Genomic DNA, 27,033 nt, shown 5'->3' on the forward strand with positions numbered 1-27,033 from the left:
AATTGATAGGGAGAGTGACTTACCTTGTGGCTGTGCCAGTATTGAGGATGGTGCTGGAGGGCTGACTATGTCAGATGCACATAGTACATTCTCTATACATGGTAAAGCACAGGTAGTATCATGTTTGGCATCCCTTTTACTGTATGGGAGAGTCATAGAGAAGTGTCATTTCCTGGGATCCTACCGTGTCAGTGTATGTGCTGTGCATTGCCTCTTTGCCAAAGCCTGGGCATACTGGGGATGCCTCCTTCTGCCTACAGGGGCAGGGTCAGGTTGTTCCTCCTCCGAGTCAGTCTGTGCCTGTGCTGGCCTTGGCAATGGTGGGGGGCTGTGTGGCCCTGCCCCGTGCTGTTCCTGCTGTAACTGTTTCCACAGGATCATATTGTGTATCATGGCACATACAATGAAAATATGGGTACATGTAGCTGGAGAGTACTGTAAGGCTCCACTAGACATGTCCAGGCACTGGAACCATGACTTGAGCATTCCAAACACATGCTCTAGTATGATTCTGGTTTGTGCGTGTGCCTCATTATGGAGTTCTTGTTCAGGTGTGTGTGCATTTCTGATGGGTGTCATCAGCCACGGCTCCAGTGCATAACCAGCATCCCCCACTAGGTGGCCATATGAAATGTCCCCACTGGAAAATCTCTAGTACAGCTGTGTCATATGCCGGATGTGGGAGTCATGATAGCTTCCAGGTCTGCCAGCACACACATTCATTATAATGCCCTGGGTATCACACACAACCTGCCAGTTCATGGAGGGGAAGCCCTTGCATTTTATGTAGACCCTACCCTGCTCACTGGGTGGTGCTTTAATGTGTATGTGCATGCAGTCTATAGCACCCACTACATCATGGTATTCTGCTACTTGGTGGAAGAGACGCATATTGCTGGTCAACGCCTCACAACTGTTGTGGAAATATATGTGGTTACCGGCATGTGCTGACATGGCATCCAGGAACTAGTGGAGTACCCTGGATGCTGATGCCTGTGAGATCCCCATGATATCCCCAGTTGGCCTTTGGAAGGTACCTGTGCCTATTATTCTTAAGCCTACACATACCTTGGTATCCACTGGGATGCATTCCCCTCTGTTAGTTCTGTGTGTGAGGTGTGCCGGCACAGCTCAAATATTTGCTGTAGGAGGTCCCTGTCCACCCTATAGCGCGCCACTATCTCCAGCTCATTTAGCCCCTGGTAGGTTACCCTGGGTCTGTACACTCTTCTCCTTCTCCTCACTGTGGGTTGGTCATCACCATTTTCATCCTCACCACCCTCAGCCACTTCCACTTATTGATTTATGAGAGTGACAGGAGCCTCTATCATTTTGTTGGTTTTGTTAGGTAAAATGTGTACACCAGTGGTGTAGAGTTTGTGGGAAAAAACAGAGTGAAAGGTATTTGCATAGTTTATAGTAGTGTGCTGGGCTGGGCTTGGCTGCTGCCTGTGTAATTGGCTGATTATGATACATTTCACCCGCCAGCTATGCTAGTTCTCCTTGATTACCTTCCTACTGCTGTTTTCCCTTCCCATTGCCTTCCTGTTTAAGCCCTGAGATGCACTGCACAAACCCAGTGCTCAGATGTGAATGGAACTTCTATTTCCTGTTTTCTTTTTGGTTTTGTTTTGTTTAAAACCTGGTGCGCAGTGTGCACACCGTTTAGGCAAAGTAAATACTGCTAGGGAACTTCAGACATACCCCCTTCCTTAGCTGTGCTTAGCTAAGGGCAAACACGGGCCATTGTGCGCCAATAAGCTTACAGCAGTCATGACACTCCCACTCATCAGGTCATCTACCTCTTAGGCTTAGACCATGGTGTTATTTACACCTACACGGCTGGGTGCAAGCTTGCACTGAGGGAAAATCTGTGATTCAGTATCATTCCCCCATTTGCATAGAACTGACTGCTAATGCATGGTTACAAAACCAACACTCAGCCTTCTCCCTTAGCAACCACTATTCCATGGTCATGTTGTGTTATGCATGCCATTGACTATTATGGCAAAATGACGATTTTGGTTTAAAAGCTTATTTCCAGCTTTTTTTCTTATTCTCGGGCCGATCCCATTTGCGCACAGCTGCCCTACACAAACATCCGAAATCAGCCAAAAAAAAGAAAGTTATTTTTTATAATTTTGAAACTAGTTTTCATGCCTATGGCCATATATTTGGCCATCGGCATGCCTAACCCTTATAATACATGCTTTTTTACAAGCTGTTATGCCTCCATTTTGTAGTTTGCAGAAATGTATTCATCTACTGGCTGAATACATTTCTGCAGTCTACACTATTCCTGCATGGATGCCTGCCTGCTTCCTGGATCACTAATTCACATCATTTACGTGGTTTTCACCAGCAAATGAGGTAATTAGCATATAGGGGCTGTGTCCATGCAGGAATAGTGCAGTAGTGGTTGTGCACTTCCTGGGAGCTCATTCCTGGATCGCACGTCGGCCATATTGCCTGCAGAAGCTCTTGCACTATTCCTGCATACTGTGCAGAGCTTTCTGGATCCTGGGGAATGTTTCTGTATTGTTTTTAAACTATAAAACATAGCTTCATAGGTTCATAGGTTAATACTAGGCTATCTGCCCTAGGGCATTTATAAGCCTAGCCAGAGTGTGTTTGGCTTTCGCCACCCTTTTAGATTAGTTGACTGTGCCTCTGTATAGTAGGTCACAGAAGGTAGCCCTTTTAAGGTTAGTTTACTGTAGCTCTGTCAAGCAGGGACATAGAAGAGATCCCAGGGGTAAACTTATGATCTCCCATCCACTCGTCAAAATTTCTCTTGAAGAGGGTCTGTGAGGGGCTCTGCCTAACATGGACTGGGATTTTGTTCCAGAGTGAGGGGAGCCTCTGGGATATTAATCTGTCCCTCCAGCATGTCCTATTTATTTCTGTGCTGAGGTTCAAGTCCCTGGTGTGTGTAGCTCTAAGGGATTTAGATTTCCTGAGGTGAAGCATGTCCATAAATTCTGGGTTGGACATGGTTTTATACGTCAGACACAGATCGTCTCTGAGTAGGCGGTACGCAACTGAGTAGAGCTGGAGTTTCTTTAACCAAACTGCATAGGGCATCTGTTTGGGCCCCTTGATCCTCTTGAAGTACTTTTGGGGTTTTTCCAGTTGCTGCAGGCGTCGGGTAAGGTACATCCCAAATGGGGCATTGTATTCAATTATGGGCCTGATAAGTGATGAGTAGAGGGGCACAATGACCTCTCTTGATCTAGATGTGAACCCTTTCGTGATAAGGTGGGCTATATAGACGGTCTTTCTAACCACTTTGGCAATGTGATTGTTAAAGGAGAGATTGCTTTCTACTTGGGTCCCCAGGTCCCTAATTACTTCTTCTGTACTTAATGGATTACCACCTATGTGGTAATTTGTGGGCACTTTGTTTTTCCCAAAGGGGATGACTATGCACTTTTTGGCATTTAGCTTTAGGCCATGGCTCTGGCACCAGTTATCCATCTCTGTGAGAACCTTTTGGAGGATGCTTGTGTCAGCCGGAGAGTTGATTATGGCACCCAGTTTGCAGTTATCTGCGAACTTGGTCAGCCTTAGTCCACCCGTGTTGGCCTGTACCTCCGAGAAATATATACCGAACAAGAGAGGTCCCAGGACTGAGCCTTGTGGGATGCCACTTGTAACTGGTTTAGAGTCTGACATGGCACCTGCTATTCTGACCATGTGGGTTCTATCCCTGAGCCAGTTTGCAACCCATCTTGTGACATAGGGGTTGATATTTAAGCTGGTGAGCTTATTTATGATGCCCGAGTGGGGTATTTTGTCGAAGGCTTTTGCAAGGTCCAGGTAGGCTGTGTGGACTACCTTCCCTTCATCTATGGCTTTGGTAACTGTTTCAAAGAAGTTGACCAGGTTCAAGATGCAAGATCTGCCCTTAACAAAGCTGAATTGGGTAGGATCCAGTGTCTGGAGGTTCCCAATGTCTTTGTTTATGATTTCCATGATGATACTCTCTATAGCTTTGCAGACCAGGCTAGTCAGGCTTATAGGGTGATAGTTTCCGGGGTCTGTTGTGGCACCACCTTTGTGGAGTGGGACCACTGTTGCTGTACGCCATTCCTTGGGTACATATCCTGTAGTAAAGCTGAGATTGAACAGTGACTTTATATGAGGATTTAGTTCTTCTTGGAGCTCGTGTAAGACGCAGCCCGGGACACCATCTGGTCCCATTGATGCTGTGTTTTTTGCTTTGGAGAGGGCAGCTCTCACCTGTGCGTCTGTGATCTTAGGAAGGCTACACTCTGTTAGGACAGACATTTGCTCTTTTGGGGGGGAAGGGGGGGAGAAGTTTGCACTGAACCTTTCTGACAGGATGTTGGCAATGTCTGTGGGTTCAGTGTATTTTTTGTCATTTTGCACTAACTCAGAGCATATCTGGGAGTTGCCTCCCAGGTTTCTGACATAACTAAAGAAGGCCTTGTGATTATCTTTGGTGTCTTGTGCAATTTTTCTTTCGAAGCTGGCCTTAGATGATTTTATGAGGGATCGTAGTTTCTTGCTAGTACTGATCAGAGACTCCTTCCCTTTTTGGGATTTTGCTCTCTCATGTAGTAGCTTTCTCCTTCTGTTGTATAGCTTATTTATGGCTGGGGTCCACCAGACGGGTCTCCTGCCTTTGGAGGAGTGAGTCTTGGTTTAATTTAGGATAGCATATGCTCCATGCATTCCTGTAGGTGTCCGTAGAATGCTTTTGTAAAGGATTCTGCATTTTGGGCCATATTTTCCACTGGCCCGGGGGCTTTGAAGAATTGCACCTCGGTTTTGAGAAGTGTGAAGTTTGCTTTTGAGAAGTTCTTCACCATGGTTACCTTGGCTGGGGGTGGGGACGGAATATGGATGTCCAGTGAGATTGGTTTATGGTCTGATCTTACCAATGATGGGTATACCTCTGGTGTGGAACATAGAGACCCCATGTTGGTGATGACCAGATTCAGTATGTTTTCCCCTCTTGTGGGAGTGGTGACCAGTTGTTCCATAGTATTTGAGTTTATAAATTCTAGGAACCGTTGGGCGAGGATGTTTGGGCTTGAGTAGTTTTCTCAGTCAATGTTTGGGTAGTTGAAGTCACCCAATATAATGGTGTTTGGAGAGACCTTCATATTCTCCAGTGTTCTCAGGAAAGCTGAGTGAGGTTTCTGTGTTTGGGAGGGTGGTCTGTAGCAGGCTACAAACTGAAAGGCAGTTTTGCCCACTGTTAATTGCACATGGATGGTCTCTGATACTTTGTGCAGTGCCACTAACCAGGAGGTGTGGGTATCTTTGATAAATATGGATACTCCCCCTCCTTTTGTGGTTCGGTCCGAGTTTTGGGGCTGAAAAGCATGGTATGAAGTATAACCTGTTAGTGCTGGGGTGCTCTTGGGAGCCTTGAACCAGGTTTCTGTTACTGCACAGATATTGATATTCTCCATACTGAGGAGAGTCTCGAGTGCATGCATCTTGAGGTTTACACTTCTGGCGTTGAGCAGCATTACCCTTAGTTTTTTTTTCTTTTTGTTGTCTATGGAGGTGGGTTTGTCTTTTGAGCCTTGCATAAAAAAGGCACTATGGGGGAGACAAGAGCCTTTGCCAGTATTCGAAAACCCAGGGGTGACAGGCGCAAGCCGTCCTTAGCGAAGCAATGTGGCTTGTCGAGCATGTCATCCCAGGCTGACAGACACTGGATCCCCTTTGAATCACACCAATACTTTAGCTAATTGTTAAAATTGATCATTTTGTCTTTATACTGTGGCATCATTCTTGGTGAGGGTAAGATGCTACTCAAGGTCAGGGTCATACCAGCCTGGGCTACATGCTCAGAGAGCTCCTTTATGTCTTTTTTCATGTAGTCCAGGGAGGTATGTCTCAGGTCATTCACACCAGCATGGACAATGACGGAGTCATATTTGTACTTGCTTTGGAGTGACCTGAGTGCTTGTGTTATGTGGCGGATCCTGGCACCAGACAGGCAGCTTACAGTGACCTTATCCTTGTTCAGCCTGTTGAGTGGGACGTCAGTGTGTCTGACAATAGAGTCACCTATTACAAGTGTATTAGGTGTGTTGTTTAGCCTTAAGGGCTGTAACTGTGTGGCACACTGACTTTGTGAGCTATGTGCTACGTGGGTATTGTTTCGTGGTAGGGGTTGCTTGGATGTCTGCTTTGCAGGTCTCTGCTGCTTAGGCAGATTTTTATTTAGAGCCTCCGAGTTTGTTTTTGTGTGTTTATGTGTTTGGTTTGCTGATGCAATAGGTCTATGTGAGACTGGATTTGTGGTGTGTGTGGTTACCTTCTCACTACATTCCACTACATCATTTTTTTTGAGTAGAACATAGGGTTGACATAAATTAATGATACAGATAGTAACTAAGTTAAGGCACACAGTTAAAAATGTTAAGTTTGATGAGTTGCATAATTAATTTCATAGAAATAGAGTCTTCTGTTGCATTACAATGAAAAATTAAGACTCAGAATTTTGTTAGTCTGTTTTAACACTGGATATCACTGTGGATGTTTGCAGTGTAGAATAATTAGCCAGCACTCAGATGAAAGAGATCACAAAGGATTTTGATGTGAGCAAAATTAAAACAAAGCAAAAGCTTGTTGGTTCTAGATGGAATAATGTTGCCAAGGCACAGAAAACTGTTAGAATTGCTTCACATAACAGAGCAGGAAAGAAAGTTATGGCTATGCATGACATTTATGATGGAATTAAAAATGAAAAGCATTCAGTGCCACAACCACAATTTTATTCAAGATATGTCTACTAGCATGATAAAAGAGTAGATAATGAAAGAAGTCTGGACTGCTGAACCATCTTTCTCAAGTAGCAAATCAAGGAAAAATGGAAGGAACAATGTTCTGCAAGCAATTGATGAAAACAGAAATGACAACTGTGGTTAAAGACAAACATTTCTGTAACCGAGCCATACAAGGCCAAATTACATGATTTGTTTGTGAATGCATTTGACACATATTGAGACTGAGTACACATTCCTTTACTGTTCACAAATCATTTGGCTGAAAAGTTGTGCATAAATATACTTTTACCTCATTTAAGCTAAATATTGGCTTAAAATGTAATATCATAACTGTAAGTACATTCAAAGAAGATGGCTTGAGAAACATGCTGTCAGGGTCAAAAGGTTCACTCGACATTTTTGTCATAGAGCAAAAGCATTGGGGAAACAGAACAGTGTTGTATGTATAAAAAAAAAAAAAAAAGAGTACAAGTTATTGATTCAAGTTGTATCAATGCAACAATCAATTATATTGCAAAGATCTGCTTGTGAGCAGCTGACCATGATAAAGTGAGCCTATACAAAAGCACGTGCAGAGCACAAGTGGTCTCAACAAAGTCAGTCACAATGATTCAAGGACTCATAGAAACTATGATTTACTTGCCCCTGAATTACATGGCTTGTATGCTTTTGAATCACATGACTCATATGTCCATTAAGCACATTTCTTGCATATTTGTTTATTAAATAATTCATATGCTTGTAAAGCACGTGGCTGACTTAGCTGTGAGTAATTTGTGATCAGCATTCTAATGTAAAATCACAAATTAAAGATACTTTTCTGTTTTTATTTAAAGATCCACATTACACAGTTTTGAAGAATTCATTTTTTTTCTCATTGCCTTGCTTTTATGCTTTCTGCATTCATCTTCATCAGCAGATTCTTCAAGTCTTCAGCTCTGCCTCACTTTCATCTGTCAGCATGGCATTATCTGCATATCTGAAGTAGTTACTATTTGTTTGGTAATTTCTGAATTTTAAACAAGTAGGCTGATAATATATGGACTTACGCACTCCGTTCCCAATCTTGAGACAGTTGGTTATTTCATGGTCAGCTCTAACTGTTGTTTCATGTTCTGCATACAGATTAATCAGGAGGCAAGTTAGACAACCTAGTATGCCTATTCCTTTATGGACGTCCTACTGACTTTTATATCTCTGCATAGTGAAAGGCTTTTCATTTGAAAATAAAACAGAAGTAAAAACTCTCTCTCTCTCTTTTTTATATTATCCAGAGGGTGTTGCCAATTTGACCAGTGGTGCCTTTACACCTACTAAAACCAATCTGTATATTTGGCACTTCCTGCTCCATACATTAGTAGAATGTAGGCAGAAGGCTCTTGAGCATTACCTTGTCGGCATGTCATTTGCCAGCAATTTAACTACTGATTAACACTGTCAGGGTGGGTAGATTATAAATTGGTCTTTTCAAATCCAAATGGACATTGATGGATTTTCAAGTGTTTTTGCAAATTCAAAGCAACATTGTAACAGCATTATTACACAGGATTTGAAAAAAAAAACTAATCTAGAATGCCATCTCTTCCTGCAGTCTTAATATTAATAAAAATTTTTAGGGTCCCTTTATCTTCATGCACCAACATGTCTTCCTCTAGATGACAGAACATACCACTATATGTATTAGTGATGCTTGGGTCCTTCTTATAGAATTCTTCTGTGTAGTTCTGCCATCACTTCTGAACATCTTCTATGTCTTTTATATCCCTCCCATCTTTGTCCAGTTTTTACCTGGCCATTTCCTTACATCTTGCCATTCTTCTTGAAGAAAATTTTCCAATTTTTTTCTTCTAGTTCTTTTCATTTAAAAAAATATTCTTATCTGTTGTACTGAGGCCCGAAGGGGTATTTTTAAGTGTTTTTTTATTTTTTACGAAGTGGAGTGAACATTAAATACTTTCTACTGCATGAATAGGTTTTTGTGGGCTTTTCCCTAAGTGCTTAGTAGTTTTGAATTAGTTTTGGTGAGTAAGCACTGCAGCCCAATTTATTTGCAGTTTTAACCTACTACATTTCTTTGAGGAGGTTACAGGGGCTACGGACAATGAACATTCAGTATACACTGCTTATCATGAGCCATCCAATGATTTTGACACTATCCCCCATGCTGGTATTGTTAAAAAATGACAAACATTGTAATTCTCTATGGTATCCATTGGATTGTAAACCGGATATACAAAAGTTTCCAGGTAGTGAAAGTTGATGGTACCCTCTCTGAAAATAAAACTGTAACAAGTGGGTACCACAGGGATCAGTGGAGGACCCTCCCTTTCTGACATTTATATTGCAGACATCCAGTCAATACCAAAGTATGGTTGACCAAGTTTGATGATGACTGCAATCTAGGCACTGTTATCCACTTATCCAATGATGCTAAACAGCTCCAGCAAGGGCAGGAATATGCACATATATGTGTACTGAAAGATATGTAAAACACTGCAGCATAGTGGCATTTCAGAAAAAATAAAAGCTGTTTCCACCTTGTTTGTTACAAAGACATACATGATCATAAGAGACCTGGGCACTTATGTGCACTATTTTCTCTCATTTGATCAGCATGCTTTCCTCATGGTCTGGAAATCCTTCTAGCTGGCCTAGGTAATTTCCAAGGGAATGTCTTTGAGATCTAAAGAAGTCATCCTGCCACTGTACTCTTCCTTTATCAAACCCATTATTGAATTCAGTGCCCCATATGTATAAATCAAAGCATATTACTCAGCTAGAAAGTCATGTAAAAATACCTAACCAAGAAAATTAAAGGCCTTAAATATTTCATCTATCCTGATAGACTAGTGCAATTGTTCTTGTATTCAGTAGGTTATAAGGCTATTCCAAAGTGACCTGTGACTCACTGAAGACCCCTGTCTTGCTTGACTTCATGTTTCTTTGCAAAACCAAAGTCTGTACAAATACCTGCTAAATCTGCACTAACAAATAAACAAGACTCACTGGACAGATAGGTTCCTAGAACAATGTATCCTTAACCTGTGGAATACGTTACCACTACAGGTCAAAGTACTACTTTGACTACCTTTACTGCTAGTCTTGGTGACTACATGGGGAGACACACATTGATTTAAGGACTGTCATGTACATCCCTGCTTAATCTGGGATGTGAGCACTATTGTGTGCTTGGAAGAGAAGTACAAACATTTCTTTTTAAGTGTCTTCTTAAAGGTGTATATGGCTACACACCTTATGGTTCTTGTGATTATTTTACTAGTATTGTTTTTATGCTCCTATGAAGTGGATAAACGGACTACTTTATATTCTAAAGGAAAAATGATGAATATTATGCAGCAAAAACTCTCAAAAGTAAAGCATGGGAACAATATAAAATCTTGGACTAGTCCTTATTAATATCCTTGTAAGCCATTTTCCAATTAAGCCATGTCTGACCCAGCTCTGTTAGGAATGCTACATCTAAAGAAATCCCAATCCCTCCACATCACATGCTCTAGAGACCTCAACCTCATTACCACAATCAACAGAACATGCTGGAGGGACAGGTTCATAACCCAGAGACTGCCCATGCTCTGGAATAGACTTCCCATACATGTCAAGTAGAGCACCTCAATGGCCCTCTTCAAGAGAAATCTTGATGAATGGATGGGAAATAGAAAGTTCATCCCAGGGATCATTCCAGTGGCTCTACTTGATAGAGGCACTGGGAGCTGACGTTGGGCACTTCTATGGGCTAGGCTTGTAAAGGTTCCAGGGCCATTAGCCTAGTACACACATATGAACCTATGAAAGAGAAAGTGGTCATCTTCCTGCACTGTGGTAAAATAAGGAGTACATTAGTAGCTCTTTTAAGCTTGCAAGCGAAATAAACTTGCATTAACTGAGCTTTGCATCTGAAATGAGCAATAATACACTATGGTATATATAACCCAAGAAAGTGCAACAAGATAAAGTCTCCCGTCTACAAATTTCAAAGGAAAATATGAGATTATAAGGAATGATGTGAAGGAAAATCACAGTTCCCTTTGATAAATAGCTTCCTCACTAGTACACCTTATTACCCAGTAAGAATACTTCATCTTTGGAAGAGAGTTACCTTATCTGTGTCACTTCTTTTGAAGATGCACCAGGCCTCAGTGTGCTTGCTGTATTGACATTTTTGAAGGTAGAGTAACCCACCCTATTGTTCTAGGACTGATGGTTAGGCTAGAATCTTTACACTGCTGGTCACTATGTTGAGCATGTCCTCATACACTTGGATCCCACACAAATGTGTGCCTCCCACCTTACTTGGAACTGCCAACTGGCTAAAACCCAGTTGCCCAGGGCTAGTCATTTACTTTCCTCAAAGCACAATCCGGCTACTAAGCTTTAATTTGCCATAATTTATGGTACCCCTTGAAAATGAGAGATGAAAATCCTCCATTGACTGTCTGTCTCCTGTTCAGTAACTGAACACAAGTCACCAGTACTGCAGATTGGAACTCTCCCTCTGCAATAGCAGGCCAATGTACAGGGCTGAGAATTAACTTTTTATGGTTTAGTTGTTAGAGTGTGCTCAACAATATACTAAGGTTGAAAGTAATTTTGCTGCAATTATGCAACATAAATAATGTATAAGATAAAGCTTGCTTAAATGTAGAAATAGAGTTTAATAATATGTAATCAGCATCCATACTAAATTACCATGGCTTGGAAAAGGAATCTGCTGAATGGACATTTTTCCCCTTACAGACTCAAAACAGGATGTATGCAAGAGCAAAAATACAAAATCTGCTTTTAAAGAATGGACACTTTTCCCTTACAGACTCAAAACAGGATGTATGCAAGAGCAAAAATACAAAATCTGCTTTTAAAGAATGGACACTTTTCCTTACTGACTCAAAACAGGATGTATGCAAGAACAAAATGCAAAATCTGCTTTTTAAGAACAATGACATGTTATTATGCATGGAAAAACAGGATGGCACAAGATACAAAGATCCAAATAAAATACAGGATATTCACACTGTCAGAAAAGCTGATCTCTGACAATGTGTTTTCTCAAAAATATGTTTTTCTTCATAAAAAACAGGATATGCTTATCAGCATTGACATAAGAACACATGTTTCTATACACAGATTCAAATAGAATACAGGACAATGTGTTTCCTCAAAAATATGTTTTTCTACATGGACATCAGGACACCGTTACAGGATATTCACACTATCAGAAAAGCTGGTCTCTTACAAGACATTGTTAAACAAGGAAGTTTAGTATTGTTTCTACAGGATAAGCAATTCTCCAAAATATGTTTATGCATGACTAAAAAGAGTATATAAAGAGCTGTATAAATCCAGTTGTTTAGGGATATGGTAGGAACACATTTGGTGTTCTGAGGTAAATGTTATATCTCTCACATCATCTGTACTATATGAGAAGTAAAGTTGGAACAGTACTTTTAAGCTGCAACGTGGTTTCGTTTGATTTATTATAAAAAGTTATTTGTTACTGCTCTTTAAAGTTGATGCTGCAAAGTATATTCTCTCATCAGTGTATATTCTGCAAGTTTCTGTATGCAACAGACTGTGAATGCAAATATAATCAGACTTTGAATTTTAGCAGAATCTAGCCAGCAAGACTGAGTGTCATAAGAACACTGCAAATCCATCACACCAAGCAGTAAGCAGCTCCATGTAATTTTTTCAATGGCAAGCTAGCCTGCATTTGAACCTACAATCTGCATTCAACCACAGGAGGAGTGATGGTAAGCCCTGCAGAGGGTCACTTCAGTTAAATTGCAGTAACTAACATTTGTACGTATGTGTCAGTTGTGAACAGAAGTATTCCAGTTTATGCAGCTTGCAGTAGTACAGTTTTTTAGACGTCTACATCCGAAGTGAGACTGAAGTTCCAGTCGCAGTGCCATAATTTCGCTAAGAAAAGGGGAATATCCACTAGCACAGCAGTCCGCTGCCTGTTGTGCTTTCCCAGCTTCTCAAGTGACTTTGAAAAATTTCCAGCCATCTGCAACAACAGCCTGATCACCTGTTTTCTTGCTTACTGGTAAGACTTTTTCTCTACGTCACATTTTTTTAGTATGGATGCTATCAGGCAGAATTCTAGCAAATGTAAGCCAAGTTTTACTCTTAATGTAGCAGAACAACCAGATAAAATATGGAGTAAATTGCAATGTTGGTATACACAACACATTAGTAAGTGTAAAACCTTGTTAGGGCAAGTTGACATACCAGCATTATGTAAGTGGATTGTAACATTTGATTGGTATTTGCAACAAAAATGAAGTATATCATAGTAAATGTTTATTGTGTGATTCAAAGGAAACTGCATTTTGTGTAATATGCCATAAACAAGTATTGCATGATATTGCTAAAAAACTAGACTGTGCAGACAGATCTGTTCATGATAAAGAAATTATTAATAATACACAGTTTTCATTATATCCAGATGTAAAGCAGTTATGTCCTGTTAGTACATTAATTTCTGAATTACAACAGCAATCAAATCTGTTATTGACAGAGTCCCCTGTAGATCTTGTAACTCCCTTTAAAAATTATGTACAAGCATGGAATGATGCCACGGCTACACATACAGATGAGGACAGAAACAAAGTTTATGATACATTGACAGAAAACTTTAATAAGTTTTTAAAAGAGAAACAAAATGAATTTAAAATGTTCAAAACTGACATTCAAGATCTCTGTCAAAAGTGCATAGGAGCTCTGCAGTCAACAGAGGAATCCAATAACAGGTATCATATATCCCCTAAACACTTACAGGTAGAAATGACAGATCTTAAACAGCATCTGAAGGAAAAGGAAGAAGAATTAGATGAATTAACAGAGACTAACCTCCAAAATACTATTTTGATATCCCAGCTTAAAGAAGAGTTAAAAAACACAAAACCAGTCCAAATTATAGAACAGGGACAGGGAACCACTACAGATTTATATACAGTCTAGATTATTACAGAGTTTACCACAGTGGAATGATAAAAAGGCATATTTTATAACATGCTTACATTTGAAGAATGGGTGGCATATACAGCAGGATCTGATATATGGACAGATGCATTACTTAGATGTTTCTGGATTTTCATTCCCAAATGTTTTAAAACTTTCATACAATTAAAGCAAGATGATTATCAGTTGAACACTAAAGTAGGACGTATGACAGCCATTTTAATGGCATTTACACAAGGGCAGCCTCTCACAGCCAAATTATTAGATAATTTTAAAATTACTATCACAGATAAATTAATGGAACAAAGTGATCATTTTAGACTTGCATTTCAAATCATATATAAAAAACAGACAGAGACATGGGAAAAGAGAAATACAAAAACAGTTAATACATTGCTTCTTAGAACAAGTCAAAGGGGTTCCAGGGATATTAAATGTATCTACGAAGAAAATTCTGATACCCTCACTGATTTGGTACAAAAACTAATGAGGGACGGACTATGGCCGATGATGGGACTTTATACTCACACCATATCTTTGCATGTGAAGATAATAGTGAGCCATTTGAAGTAATTGGTGAAGTCAAAACAGGGGAAGGCAAAGATGGTGTGACCAACCACCAGCTGAAAGAGCTGTGTCAGCACCACCAGCTCCTGCCTCTATGCTTGTAGTACCAGGATCAAGCACAGGTAATGAGCAAAAGGCACCAACATGCTTCTTTTGTAAAAAAATAGGACATGTTAAGCAAAATTGTGATCATTACAAAGCCTGGCGCAAAAAGAAGGAAGAACAGGGAGTGTTTCCAAAAAGAGAGCAAACAAATTTACAAGAAAAGTCAGAAAAGCAGGATCATGTACAAAAACCTTACAATATTAGTAAAAACAGTTACAAGAGCCATCAATATACAGGAAAAGGGAAAGTATGCCCGGTAGATTTTCAAACAGTTTCACCTGTAAATCCAAAACATTTGATAGAACAGGCAGAAGGAATAGCTAGGCAACAGTTAAAAATAGAGATTGAAAAACCTAAATATGTAGATCATTCAGACACAGAAGAAGATGACAAACAAAAACATGAGGTGTGTCATATTGCATTTGATAATAAAGGAGAGGATGAGTGGATTTCCTTACAATAGGGATGTGCCCCCCCTACTCTGGTATCTTTCCTGACTACCTTTAAAAAGGGTCGAGATGGACGACCACTGATTGATATTTGGGTAGAGTGGTCACTGTGGAAAAATGTCTTAATAGACACAGGAGCAGCAGTATCTGTCACAAACAGACAGTTACCAGTAAATCCTATAAAAAGGTTTGCATTTCAGCATTTAATGGCACAGGATGCTATGCAGTGAGTAGCCAAAATGTGGACATAAAGTTTAGTCAAGAGGGACAAATATGGAAGGGTGCATTTTAATGCATCCATCTTGCACAAATACCATTATTGGTATGGACATTCTAGGACCTTTAGGCATAGTAATTGATTTACCTAATGAAATTCTGTGGATGGGAGACAAACAACAAAGAGAGGAAGAGCAAAATACAGGTTGCTATGCAATCTCTCTACCTGACAAACCTGAAAAACCTACAGGCTATATAAATACAGACAGTGAGGATGTATGGAAGCATTTACAACAGCAATTCCCAAATCTATGGTCCAAGGGTCCCAGTGATTGTGGGAAACTAGAAAGCCCAGTAGGAATAGGAAGTGATCAGGACTATATACCACCTTTTCAAAAACAATATCCTAGTCCTAGGGAAGCAGAAGAACATATGGAAAAATGTATTGCAGAATGGGAAAGAGAAGGGATTATACAAAAAGGCAACAGTCCTACAAATTCACCAATCTGGCCAGTTAAGAAAAAAGATGGTAGTTATCGTCTTGTTATTGATTTACGAAAGGTTAATCAATATACCACTCCTAGAGCACACTTGATTCCAGGAGTCCCAGAGTTGGCTGCACATATTAAGCCACAAAGTAAGTGGTTTACAGTAATAGATTTAGCAAATGTTTTTTTTTGCAGTGCCACTCAGGAAAAAAGATTGGCCAAGATTTGCCTTTACATTTAAAAACCAGCAATATGTTATGACAAGGTTACCACAAGGGTTTCAAAACAGTCCAGTTATATTCATCAGACAGTAGGATCCATTCTACAACATTTGGAAAAGGATGATTCAGTAATACATTACATTGATGATATTTTAATTCAGTCAAAAGCAGTAGAGGAGCATGTACGGCTTCTTAAGAGAGTTTTTCATACTCTACAGCAAGCAGGGTTTAAGGTTAAAAGTGAAAAAATTCAGTTTATGACACAAAAAGTTAAGTTTCTAGGTACTATTATAAAACCAACAGGAAGATCTCCTTGCCCTGTACGTGTACAAGGCATTTTACAAATGGAAAAGCCACTGACTATAGCAGACTTACATAAATTCATGGGAATCATGAATTACAATAGGGAATTTATAGAGGATTATGCAGCCGTGGCTGCTCCCCTATACAAAATGTTACATGAACAAAAGAACTCCACCTTTTTAGAGTGGGGATCTCATGAAAAGGAGGCATTTTCACAGATAAAAATAAAACTAGCACAAGCTACAGAACTAATAGCGCCCACTCCAAGGTTACCATTTGTGTTACAAGCAGCAGCAGGGAAAAAAACACTGTCTGTGGTACTACAGGAATGGCCACATGGTAGTGACAACAGAATGGAAAAAACATTACGCCCAGTCACTTTCTTTAGCAGAAAGATGACTCCAGTGGAATTGGGTTACCATCCATGTATACAGCAGTTATTAGCCATTTACTGGGGTATTAAACAAACTGAATATTTGACCGTATTTTCCAGCATTATAGTACAAACACCACATCAAGCTGTAAAAGCTTTGATAGACAGTTTTGAAATGAATAAAATTACAGATGGTATTAGTCAGGCAGTCTTTGCAAAATGGATGGCACTTTTTGGAATGAAAACTGTTACTATACAGACAGGGGATAAATACCATTTGTCAAACCATATGGGATATGAAGGAAAACAGCATAACTGTTTAGAAAAGATAATGTCACCTGAGGTGCAATTTTAGCATCTGATTTTGATCACTTTAAGCCATCCATCTTTGTGGATGGAGCACGATATTGGGACCAAGGCAGATACTGGACAGGATTTGCCATAGTTCCAGAGAATCCACAATTGGGTTCTCCTGAACTAATCAAGTTACCAGGGCATATGTCAGCTCAAAGAGCTGAACTGGAGGCAGTATTGTATGTGCTAAAGTATTACAATCCTATTAACATTTTTTCAGATAGTGCTTATGTAGTAAATTCTTTAAGACTACATATGGAAACCTGGGTAAGACGAGGATTTGTGGATAGTGTAGGTAAACCATTACGGCATGCTGAAGTATTAAAAGACATATATAAAGTTATAACAATGTCAAAACAACAAGGACAGTATAGCATCTTAAAAGTAAAAGCACATCAAAAGCCAACCAGTGAAACTTACAGATTAAATGTGTTAGCTGATACCTTGGCCAAACAAGCAGCACAAAATGGAAAAGAACTTCCAGAATATGAGTATGCCAATGTAGAAGTTAGTGTCTTAAAAGAGCTAGGTAAAGAGTCAATAGAGAAAGACCTTGTAAATATACAAAAACAACAGGGCTTAAAAGAAGAAACCGATCAATGCAGATTGGCAGGTATACCACCAAAGGAGTACTATGCATACACGACCTCCAAAGGGTTACAGTTGCCATATGTACCATTTCAGTTGGCACGCCAGTTGGTCAAGTTAAATCACCAAATACTGGGCCATATAGGAACTGATAAGTTATGGGCAGTTGTAAAAGAAAAGTATTGGAATCCAAATTTAAAAAAGGTCTGCAAACTGATTATAGAAGAATGTTTAATCTGTCTTCAGGTAAATGCTAAAAGCAAAAGGCCTCAGTTACATCGAGTACAGCCAGCGGATGGGCCATGGTATGCAGTTCAAATAGATTATGCAGGTCCATTACCAACAACAAAGGGAGGTTACAGATATCTACTAGTAGTAGTGGACGTCTTTTCAAAATGGGTAGAAGCAATTCCTACCAAAACCATGACAGCAAAGGCAACAGCAGAAGCCTTATGGAAAAATATTTTCTGTCATTGGGGATGGCCACGGGTTATAGAGTCAGACAATGGCCCACAGTTTGTTAGTGATCTCATTAAACAAATGTGTAATTTGTTAGGCATACAGCAAAGGTTTCATGTACCATACCATCCACAATCTAATGGCATTGTAGAACGTATGAATCGGACGTTAAAAGAACGTCTAAAAAAGGCATGCTTGGAAAAGGGCAATACATGGGTACATCATCTGCCTGGTATTTTAATGGGTATTCGAGCAACACCAAACAGCAAAACAGGTATTTCCCCATATGAAATAATGACAGGCCACAAAATGCCCATACAATTACCATTTGATCCAGATTTACCTAATGGTAGGCCCATGCTAGAAATTAGCAAACATCCGGAATGGCTAAAACAACTTACTAGTATATGTGACTATAATGCAAGGGAGCAAGCGTTCCATCTATGGAAAAAGGTGCCAATAATACCAGCTGAAGAAAACCTTCCTGTGGAACCAAAGTATTGGTAAAAACATTCCAAATGGAAGGACCATGGGCTAGCAATTGGCAAGGCCCTTTTGAAGTAGTGGAACAAATTGGACCATTAGTGTACAAAATCAAAGGAAAAAGAAAAACAGAACAATGTTGGTACATAAAGATCAACTAAGAATGATAAAAATAGTGAACAATGTAAATCTGATTAAATGTATTCTTTTGTAGGTTTCCAACAGAGAAAACCCTAATGAAATTGACATGGTTTAAAGTGCATCCTTTTGGAAATCCAGTTTCGGATGACCAAAGGCAAAATGATTCAACAATGGAATTTCTATTTAAAGGATGTTTTTTTAAATTGATAATAGCTATTATACTAACTATTATTGTATTGCTTAGTATTAAATTATACTTACAACCTGTTAATCAAACTGTAAAGTTACATAAGAGAGAGTAAAGAAATGTGGAAAAATGAACAAGACTGGTCACCATCTTTTAACACTTTCTTAGCAAGACAATGTTGGTATGCAAAAAGCATGAATGTTTCTAATTGTTGGGTATGTAGTTTAATACCAAAAATAACAGGGGTTATGCCTCTAATACCTATTCCACTAAATTCTCTTAGTAGTTGGAGAGTATTAATAAATGAAACAGGAGATCAAGTTATAAATGTACAATTATGTAAAGCAAGAGTACAGTTATCTGCTATAGTACAGGGGATCACATGTTTTCAACAAAATGGAACTGTTCCAGTGGGTAATAGCAATTGTATTCAAACAATTGAAATGATAAATTTTCACAACCACATACCAGTACGTGGAGTATTTTCACATGGTTTTCCTATTTTAATACCAATTAAGGGTCAGTTAATATTAAGTGACACAGCAGTATTTCACTTTTCACAAAATGACAAAATGACTGTAAAACTAATATTACATGTTGGAGAAGTAAAACAGATAAAAACTTTACAGTTGTACATGATAAAACTCCTACTATGGGGCAAGTAAATGGCAGTCTGGTAAATAGCAGTGTTGCTCTATCAGATGGGTTATATTACATCTGTGGTAAATATGCTTATAAATGGTTACCAAAGGGATGGGATGGCACCTGTTATATAGGATTAGTGGTACCAGCAATGCATCATGTAAAAGAGTTACCAAAAGGAAACATTAGGAATACAAAAAGAAAAGGGAAATATTACCTGTAATTGAAAGTCCAGAAAATCCAGTAGACACCTTAGATACATCACGTATATATCATCAAAATCTTGATTATATTAAATTAAAAGATATGGATTTAGGAGATGATGTAATCTCTGGAGCAGGTATTTTCCCTTGGTGCGGGGCTGCAAAAGCCATCTGGGAACTGAGAAAACTATCTAAACTAGTTGAGGTATTGGCAAATGCCACTTTCAATGCAGTCCTTGACATTACTGTCGAAATGACAGCAATACGAACTATGGTTTTGCAAAATCGAATGGCATTAGATTACATATTAGCATCACAAGGGGGTACATGTGCTTTAATAGGAGAACAGTGTTGTACATTTATTCCAGACAAAACAGAATCTGTAAAAGCACATTTAGAAGTGATTGCACAAGTGTCTCAACATACTAGAAAAACTGGAATGATGACTGGAGTGAATGGTTTAGTAATCTATTTACAGGATGGACAGGAAAAATCACTGTATTTTTAATTTCTTTTATTGTTATTGTAATGCTTGGTTGCATATTATTTACATGTATTAAAGTCTGCTTAGCAAAAGCTAGTCAAGTTACTGTTGTTAATTGTCATAATGAAAAGTATTACCAAATAATGCTGAATTTATTTCTCTAGTTTAATATAAAAAAGACGGAATTGTTAGAGTGTGCTCAACAATATACTAAGGTTGAAAGTAATTTTGCTGCAATTATGCAACATAAATAATGTATAAGATAAAGCTTGCTTAAATGTAGAAATAGAGTTTAGTAATATGTAATCAGCATCCATACTAAATTACCATGGCTTGGAAAAGGAATCTGCTGAATGGACATTTTCCCCTTACAGACTCAAAACAGGATGTATGCAAGAGCAAAAATACAAAATCTGATTTTAAAGAATGGACACTTTTCCCTTACAGACTCAAAACAGGATGTATGCAAGAGCAAAAATACAAAATCTGCTTTTAAAGAATGGACACTTTTCCCTTACTGACTCAAAACAGGATGTATGCAAGAACAAAAATGCAAAATCTGCTTTTTAAGAACAATGACATGTTATTATGCATGGAAAAACAGGATGGCACAAGATACAAAGATCCAAATAAAATACAGGATGTTCACACTGTCAGAAAAGCTGATCTCTGACAATGTGTTTTCTCAAAAATATGTTTTTCTTCATAAAAAACAGGATATGCTTATCAGCATTGACATAAGAACACATGTTTCTATACACAGATTCAAATAGAATACAGGACAATGTGTTTCCTCAAAAATATGTTTTTCTACATGGACATCAGGACACTGTTACAGGATATTCACACTGTCAGAAAAGCTGGTCTCTTACAAGACATTGTTAAACAAGGAAGTTTAGTATTGTTTCTACAGGATAAGCAATTCTCCAAAATATGTTTATGCATGACTAAAAGAGTATATAAAGAGCTGTATAAATCCAGTTGTTTAGGGATATGGTAGGAACACATTTGGTGTTCTGAGGTAAATGTTATATCTCTCACATCATCTGTACTATATGAGAAGTAAAGTTGGAACAGTACTTTTAAGCTGCAACGTGGTTTCGTTTGATTTATTATAAAAAGTTATTTGTTACTGCTCTTTAAAGTTGATGCTGCAAAGTATATTCTCTCATCAGTGTATATTCTGCAAGTTTCTGTATGCAACAGACTGTGAATGCAAATATAATCAGACTTTGAATTTTAGCAGAATCCAGCCAGCAAGACTGAGTGTCATAAGAACACTGAAAATCCATCACACCAAGCAGTAAGCAGCTCCATGTAATTTTTTCATTAGTATATATCAAGATAGATATTGTATGATAAGTTAAGCTGTGAACATCATGCTTTTTCTACAAGAACTACTGCTATAAAAATATGTGCACTTACATGCCACCCTTGACCTTAAGAGAGAGCACATGACTATTGTAGCCTTCAGCGAGCAAGCTAGACACATCACTGGTGAACTCAATCTCCTTCCCCTCAAAACATTCCAAGCTGTACAGTGAAATGGAGGGCATGGATAAAACCTATAAGAAACAATGCAAAAAATCAGTGCCGTAACTACACAGAAAACTCCCAGCAAAACTAAATCCTCTAACTCTGACCTTGTAAAATGTAATCATTAAAGGATTATTATACAAATTTATATCTTAACCTCTTGCTAAAATGACACTGAGAAAAAAAAACTGACAGTCTCTTGCCTTCACAATAGCACCAGTGCAGCTAGAAAACAATCAGTGTTTTCATTCCATTGTTCAGCACAATTCTTTCCATACCACTGCAAATTCTAACTTAATTCACAAAACTACTGGGTCATTATCACTGAAATTAAAATCTAATGCACATGCTAGGAGTGACTAAAAGTACGATCTCATCAACTAACAATCTAAGAGTTTACACCACATCTGCTAAGGCCTACTTACAGATAATTCTCTTTTGCCTCCTTACACTGAAATTAAAGCAAATGAAGCATATGTAACCTAAACCATTTTAACAAGCAGATGAAAAAGAATAGCAGTTTGGTGAATATATTTAGTCAGTCACTATGTCACTGGATTGTCTAATTTGATTGTTAAACTAAACCTTTGTCAATAGTTAAGGGCAACTGAAGCACTACAATTTCAGGAGTACTCTAGGGGGAATAACTGTAAAGATGAAAGCACTTGTAATGCAACTGATGAGAAAGTAAAGTTGATAGCAAAACTGAAGTACAAAACTATTTTAGATGCATTATTTTTCAAGGCATAAATACTTTGTTTTGCACACATTTTAAATACAAATAAAAGAAATTTATTATCTAAGTTAAAGGCACAGACAAAGGAATATTGAAGCAGGTGCAATATACTTACAGGTGAAACAGGTTTGATAGACTGGAAAGACACATTGTGAGGACAGCCCATGGCAGACAGCGAGGGATACTCTCCTTCTAACAAAACATAGTGGTTACCACCAAAGTCTTGACTTTCATACAGTATCCAGCTGGAATTGCCGCATAATAAAAAAAATAAATGTAAAAAAAAGGAAAGTGAGAGAAACCGAAAGAGACAGAAAACTTGTTTACTGTAATTCACATTTGTTGAGTTAAAAACTCTTGTAAATTAATAGTGCACAGTACACGAATCCAACAATCACAGCAACTTATGCATTTTAACTTATGGCAATTAAGGCAAAACACATAACCTTTCTCCTGGCTGCTTACAAACAGGGTTTTTAAAAATAGTTACGGACTGCTTACTCTTGCAGTTGATCTTCCCCCTCATATTGTAAACTTACTCTCTCTTTGAAAAAGAATATTTCTTCCTCCAATGATAATTGTATTTTGTCTATTCCATGAATGCTGTTACAGATTTTGGCTACACTATTTTAGGAGTATTGTCTCAAAATTCACCACCCTTTCAGTGATGCAATATTGCATTGTATGTCATCTAATTCACCTACCCTTTAATACAGATTGTTTTATACAATTTTCTTTCAATATTTGTTTTGCAATAGGGGCTGTGTGGTTTCTTAGAAGGTGTTTTCCATAATATCATGTGACACCTGACTTCTTTCCTACAGTAATTTCTTCTACTTTCTCTTTATATAGCTTCTGATACAGATAAGTCCTACAAAATGCTGATACTGATAAAGCAAATTGTTTTTTAATCAGGATTTGATATTACTTCTGATACAGATAAGTCCTACAAAATGCTGATACTGATAAAGCAAATTGTTTTTAATCAGGATTTGATATTACTTCTGATACAGATAAGTCCTACAAAATGCTGATACTGATAAAGCAAATTGTTTTTAATCAGGATTTGGTATTACTTCCTATATAACACACTGTTTTGTCACCATTCCTTTCTGCTGCTGCAGATTTCTTGCTTAGACTGACACTACCTGATGAGATTACCCTAGAGATCTTTATTACACCATTGTGGCTACTGCTTCTAATTCAACTGCGTACTCTATTGCCATGTTTTCCCCAAAAAAAATTATTTATTAATTAATTGTAATTTAACATAGTAGCAATGCCTTTGGATATTTCTCACATCATAAACATTTGTCTGCTGTTCTGCACCTTCATGCATATCAGTTGGATGCATAACTTTAGGTCATCAGTGAAACAGCAACTTTTTTCTTTCAGGGTTTTTTGAGTTTTGTTTAAAAAAGTGAAATAGTCAATCCCCAATATTCCACTGTGGTATAAAGTGTTCATATAATTTCATTCATTTACTATGACCTTGTACCATTGGTTTACCCAGGTTAGCGTGTCAGAAACTATATTTAATCTGTTCAGTATATTGTAATTGTACAATCAATTATGCAGCAGCCTGTTATGTCACTTGTTGTTGCAGACATTGGGAGGTCCAAAAATTCAGCCCCTTTCTGATCTAATATAATGGCTATCCTGTTATCTGGCACAGATTTATTACAAATCAACAATGCCTTGGAGCCTGTGTCAGAGATCTCCATAAATTACACAAATATTATTTATGCAATAAGTCTACATACTCTCTACAGCCGAAGTCAAATTCTGTTCCACTCATCACCGTTCACCATACAGAGTCACTACCTGAATGCTTTTATTTGCACTTTGGCAGTGAAAGTTCTGGGGCTTGACATTTTAATCCATGGATATATGGGGCATAAGTAAGAGGGTATATGGCCACATGGGATCTTGCTTCCTTGCAATTGTGTATGTGTGCATGTGTTTGCTTTAAGCTTCAACCAGTTTGTTTCATCCACTTGAAAATTAAACATATTTTGATTTGATGAGAAATAGTAGAACCAAATGTATTCAGTGAATAATAATGGTATTGTTTGATCATCAGTTAATCATAATCTCTCTGTTGAATAACAAAGAGATCCTATGTCAGAGATGTCCATAAAAGTGCTTACCTTACAGACTCAAGGTACGGTGTTTGATTCTCATATGGGGTAATTGGTTAAGATTACAATGACCCACAAGGGCAGTTAGCCTAGTAATAACCTATGAACCTAAATTCTGTGACAACTTTAAAAACATATTGCTCCCCAGCTCTTTTGCTTAAGGATAACCCAAACAACATTATGGAGAAATCTTTATACCACAAAAATGAAAAGGTTAAAGAATACAGCAATAGGATTCTAGTCAGTAACCCTGACAGTTTCATAGATTACATAAGGAACATTATATAATGGGAACATTTTACCTGTCAATGAAGTATTCTGCCCTCCATTTAGGAAGTAAAATGTAATATAATCCATCAATGAAATCAGAAATCACAGTGAAACACAAATCATTGTACATTTGAAAGCATTAGAATAACACCTGACATTTTTCAATGCTACAAAGGGACATAGAAGTATGTTTACCTTTTTTTAATTCAGGAAATCTTTGCTGTATAAAAGCAAAAAATTGTTGCTTCTTTTAACAATCCCTTCTTGTGTAATATAACACGCCCAACAATATTTCCTTTCTCAACCAAACAAAAAAATCTGTTAACACTGCTGAAAGTGCCAATGGCAAAAATGAAAACTGCAAAAAAATCCTTCGGTAAACCACCACAGCTCAAATATTAAAAGCAAAACATTTAATCAATATGTAAAACACCTTAAAAAAGTAGAAAGCAGTAGGAAAAACAATATTCAGATCTGATAAGCACTTTCAGCTGTATTAGCCTTCATCAGATCATGTTACATTTCCTGCTTCCAATCTTACTTAAAACTCAGAGTAACCAATCATAGTCTTATAAGAAGGCCCTTCCTTTGTTTTAACCAATGAGGTGATATCCAATCACAGTCATTCTAGGTGTCAAGCCTCTTTGTTAGAGCAAATCGTCAGCCTTCTGGCTTTAAGTATAGGTTTCAATGCAACCACATTATTCAATCCTGGAGAGCAGTGCACTCTCATGTCAACTATCCAGTTAATCTCATGGATCTCCGTTCTATACTTCACATCCCCTTCTCTAGGAGATTGCTGAATGCATTCAATAGCTTTAAACTTAAAACTATGTGTAGGGTTGTAATTAATATGCATAACAAGAGCACTATTCATATCAGTGTTTCTAATATCTCTTAGATGGTGCAGAATCCAATCTTTGAGCTGTTGATTGGTTTTAACTCTGTAAAAAGCTTTACATAGGCAGCAGGATGCTAAATAGACCAGATGTTTGCTGTGACAGTTGGCAAACAGATTGAAAATATATTTCCTGTTGGTAATGGGGTGGATGAACACATTGCTACTGTCAATGGAGGCACAGGCTTTGCACCTATTACACCTAAAGGTACCTTTCCTATCTGAGACTAGCTGGTGATCAAAACCATCTTTATTACATGATAGTCTTTTGATGTTCTTTTTATTTTTAAAAGAGAATCTAGGGGTTGCTCCTACAATGCTCTTCATCTTCTCATTTGCTGTCAGAATGGGCCAGAATATTTTAATAGTGTTAAGGACTTGTTTGCTGTCTGTACTATACGTTAGATGACAATTAATTTGCTTCTTTTCTATGTCGGTGGCTTCATTTCTGGAGCAATGCGCAACCCCTTGTTCACTAAAATATGTTCGTCCTCTTTGTTTTCTCATATCACCAAATTAGTTCTCACTTTAAGGTCTGAATCTTTGTAAACTCTTTCTTTCAGATTATGATATAACCTTTCATATTCTGTGTAAAAATCATCATCATTGGTGCAAAGCCTAGAGATTCTCATGGTTTGATTTTCCATGATGTTATTAAAAATATGACTAAGATGCATGTTTTGCCGATGCAGATAGTGGTTCCTCCATGTAGCCTTAATGTGTAAACAGGTCCTTAAACCAACCCCTGGTTGTAGAATAATTTTCATGTCTATTAAGTCAATCATTTGTTTGGAATAATTAACTTAAAATTCCAGGAAATCAGTACTGCTGTTGAGATATTCAGTGAACAGAACGAATTGACCCTCATCACCTTTCCATAAAATAAAAATATCATCTACAAAACAACCATAGTAGAGAAGATGTCGATACCAAGGATTAGTATCCCTTAATTCCCTCTCTCTTTCCCGGTAGGCTAGTCCCAAGTTGGAATAACTGTTACCACAGGGGGTGCCTATGGCAACGCCCCCAGATCTGCAGGTTGAAGACATTGTTTTCTAACACCAATTCCAGTAAAGAACAGATGAGGTCTGTGCCTAGGCCTGTCTGCTGCAAAAAGCAGCAAATGGCTTCTATTCCAAACTGGTTTGGAATCACAGTGAATAGACTGTTAATATCCATGGTTACCAAGAGAATATTATTAATCTAATTCAGGTTATTGGTTCTCATCCGTCGGTCAGTTAGGAAGCTGCCAGCATCTTTGAGCACCACCTGTGCTTGAGGTAGAACATTTTTCAGTTCATTCTCAATATACATCAAAAGGGGTTCTGTAAGCCACCCCCTTCCTGCTATGATGGGACATAGGGGCGGATCCCTTTAATCCTTATGGATTTTGGGAAGCCCACTTATGCATGGTATGGTAGGATGCATTGTA

The 27,033-nt window shown here is 38.2% G+C and overlaps 1 protein-coding gene across 1 annotated transcript in view; it reads right to left on the minus strand.

The window, feature by feature from the left end:
- The window catches only part of CRYBG2 (crystallin beta-gamma domain containing 2), a 1,696,066-nt gene that overhangs the window by 156,671 nt on the left and 1,512,362 nt on the right, over nt 1-27,033 (minus strand). Inside the window, exons 17-18 of the mRNA XM_044084069.1 lie at nt 22,408-22,537; nt 21,446-21,585 (exon numbers count right to left, since the gene is read on the minus strand). Of these exons, the coding sequence (XP_043940004.1) occupies nt 21,446-21,585; nt 22,408-22,537 (270 nt within the window). The remainder of the gene's footprint in view (nt 1-21,445; nt 21,586-22,407; nt 22,538-27,033) is intronic.

The sequence above is a fragment of the Protopterus annectens genome, chromosome 1.part1 (genome assembly GCF_019279795.1).
Source record: "Protopterus annectens isolate FY-2018-M chromosome 1.part1, PAN1.0, whole genome shotgun sequence".
NCBI lineage: Eukaryota > Metazoa > Chordata > Ceratodontiformes > Protopteridae > Protopterus > Protopterus annectens.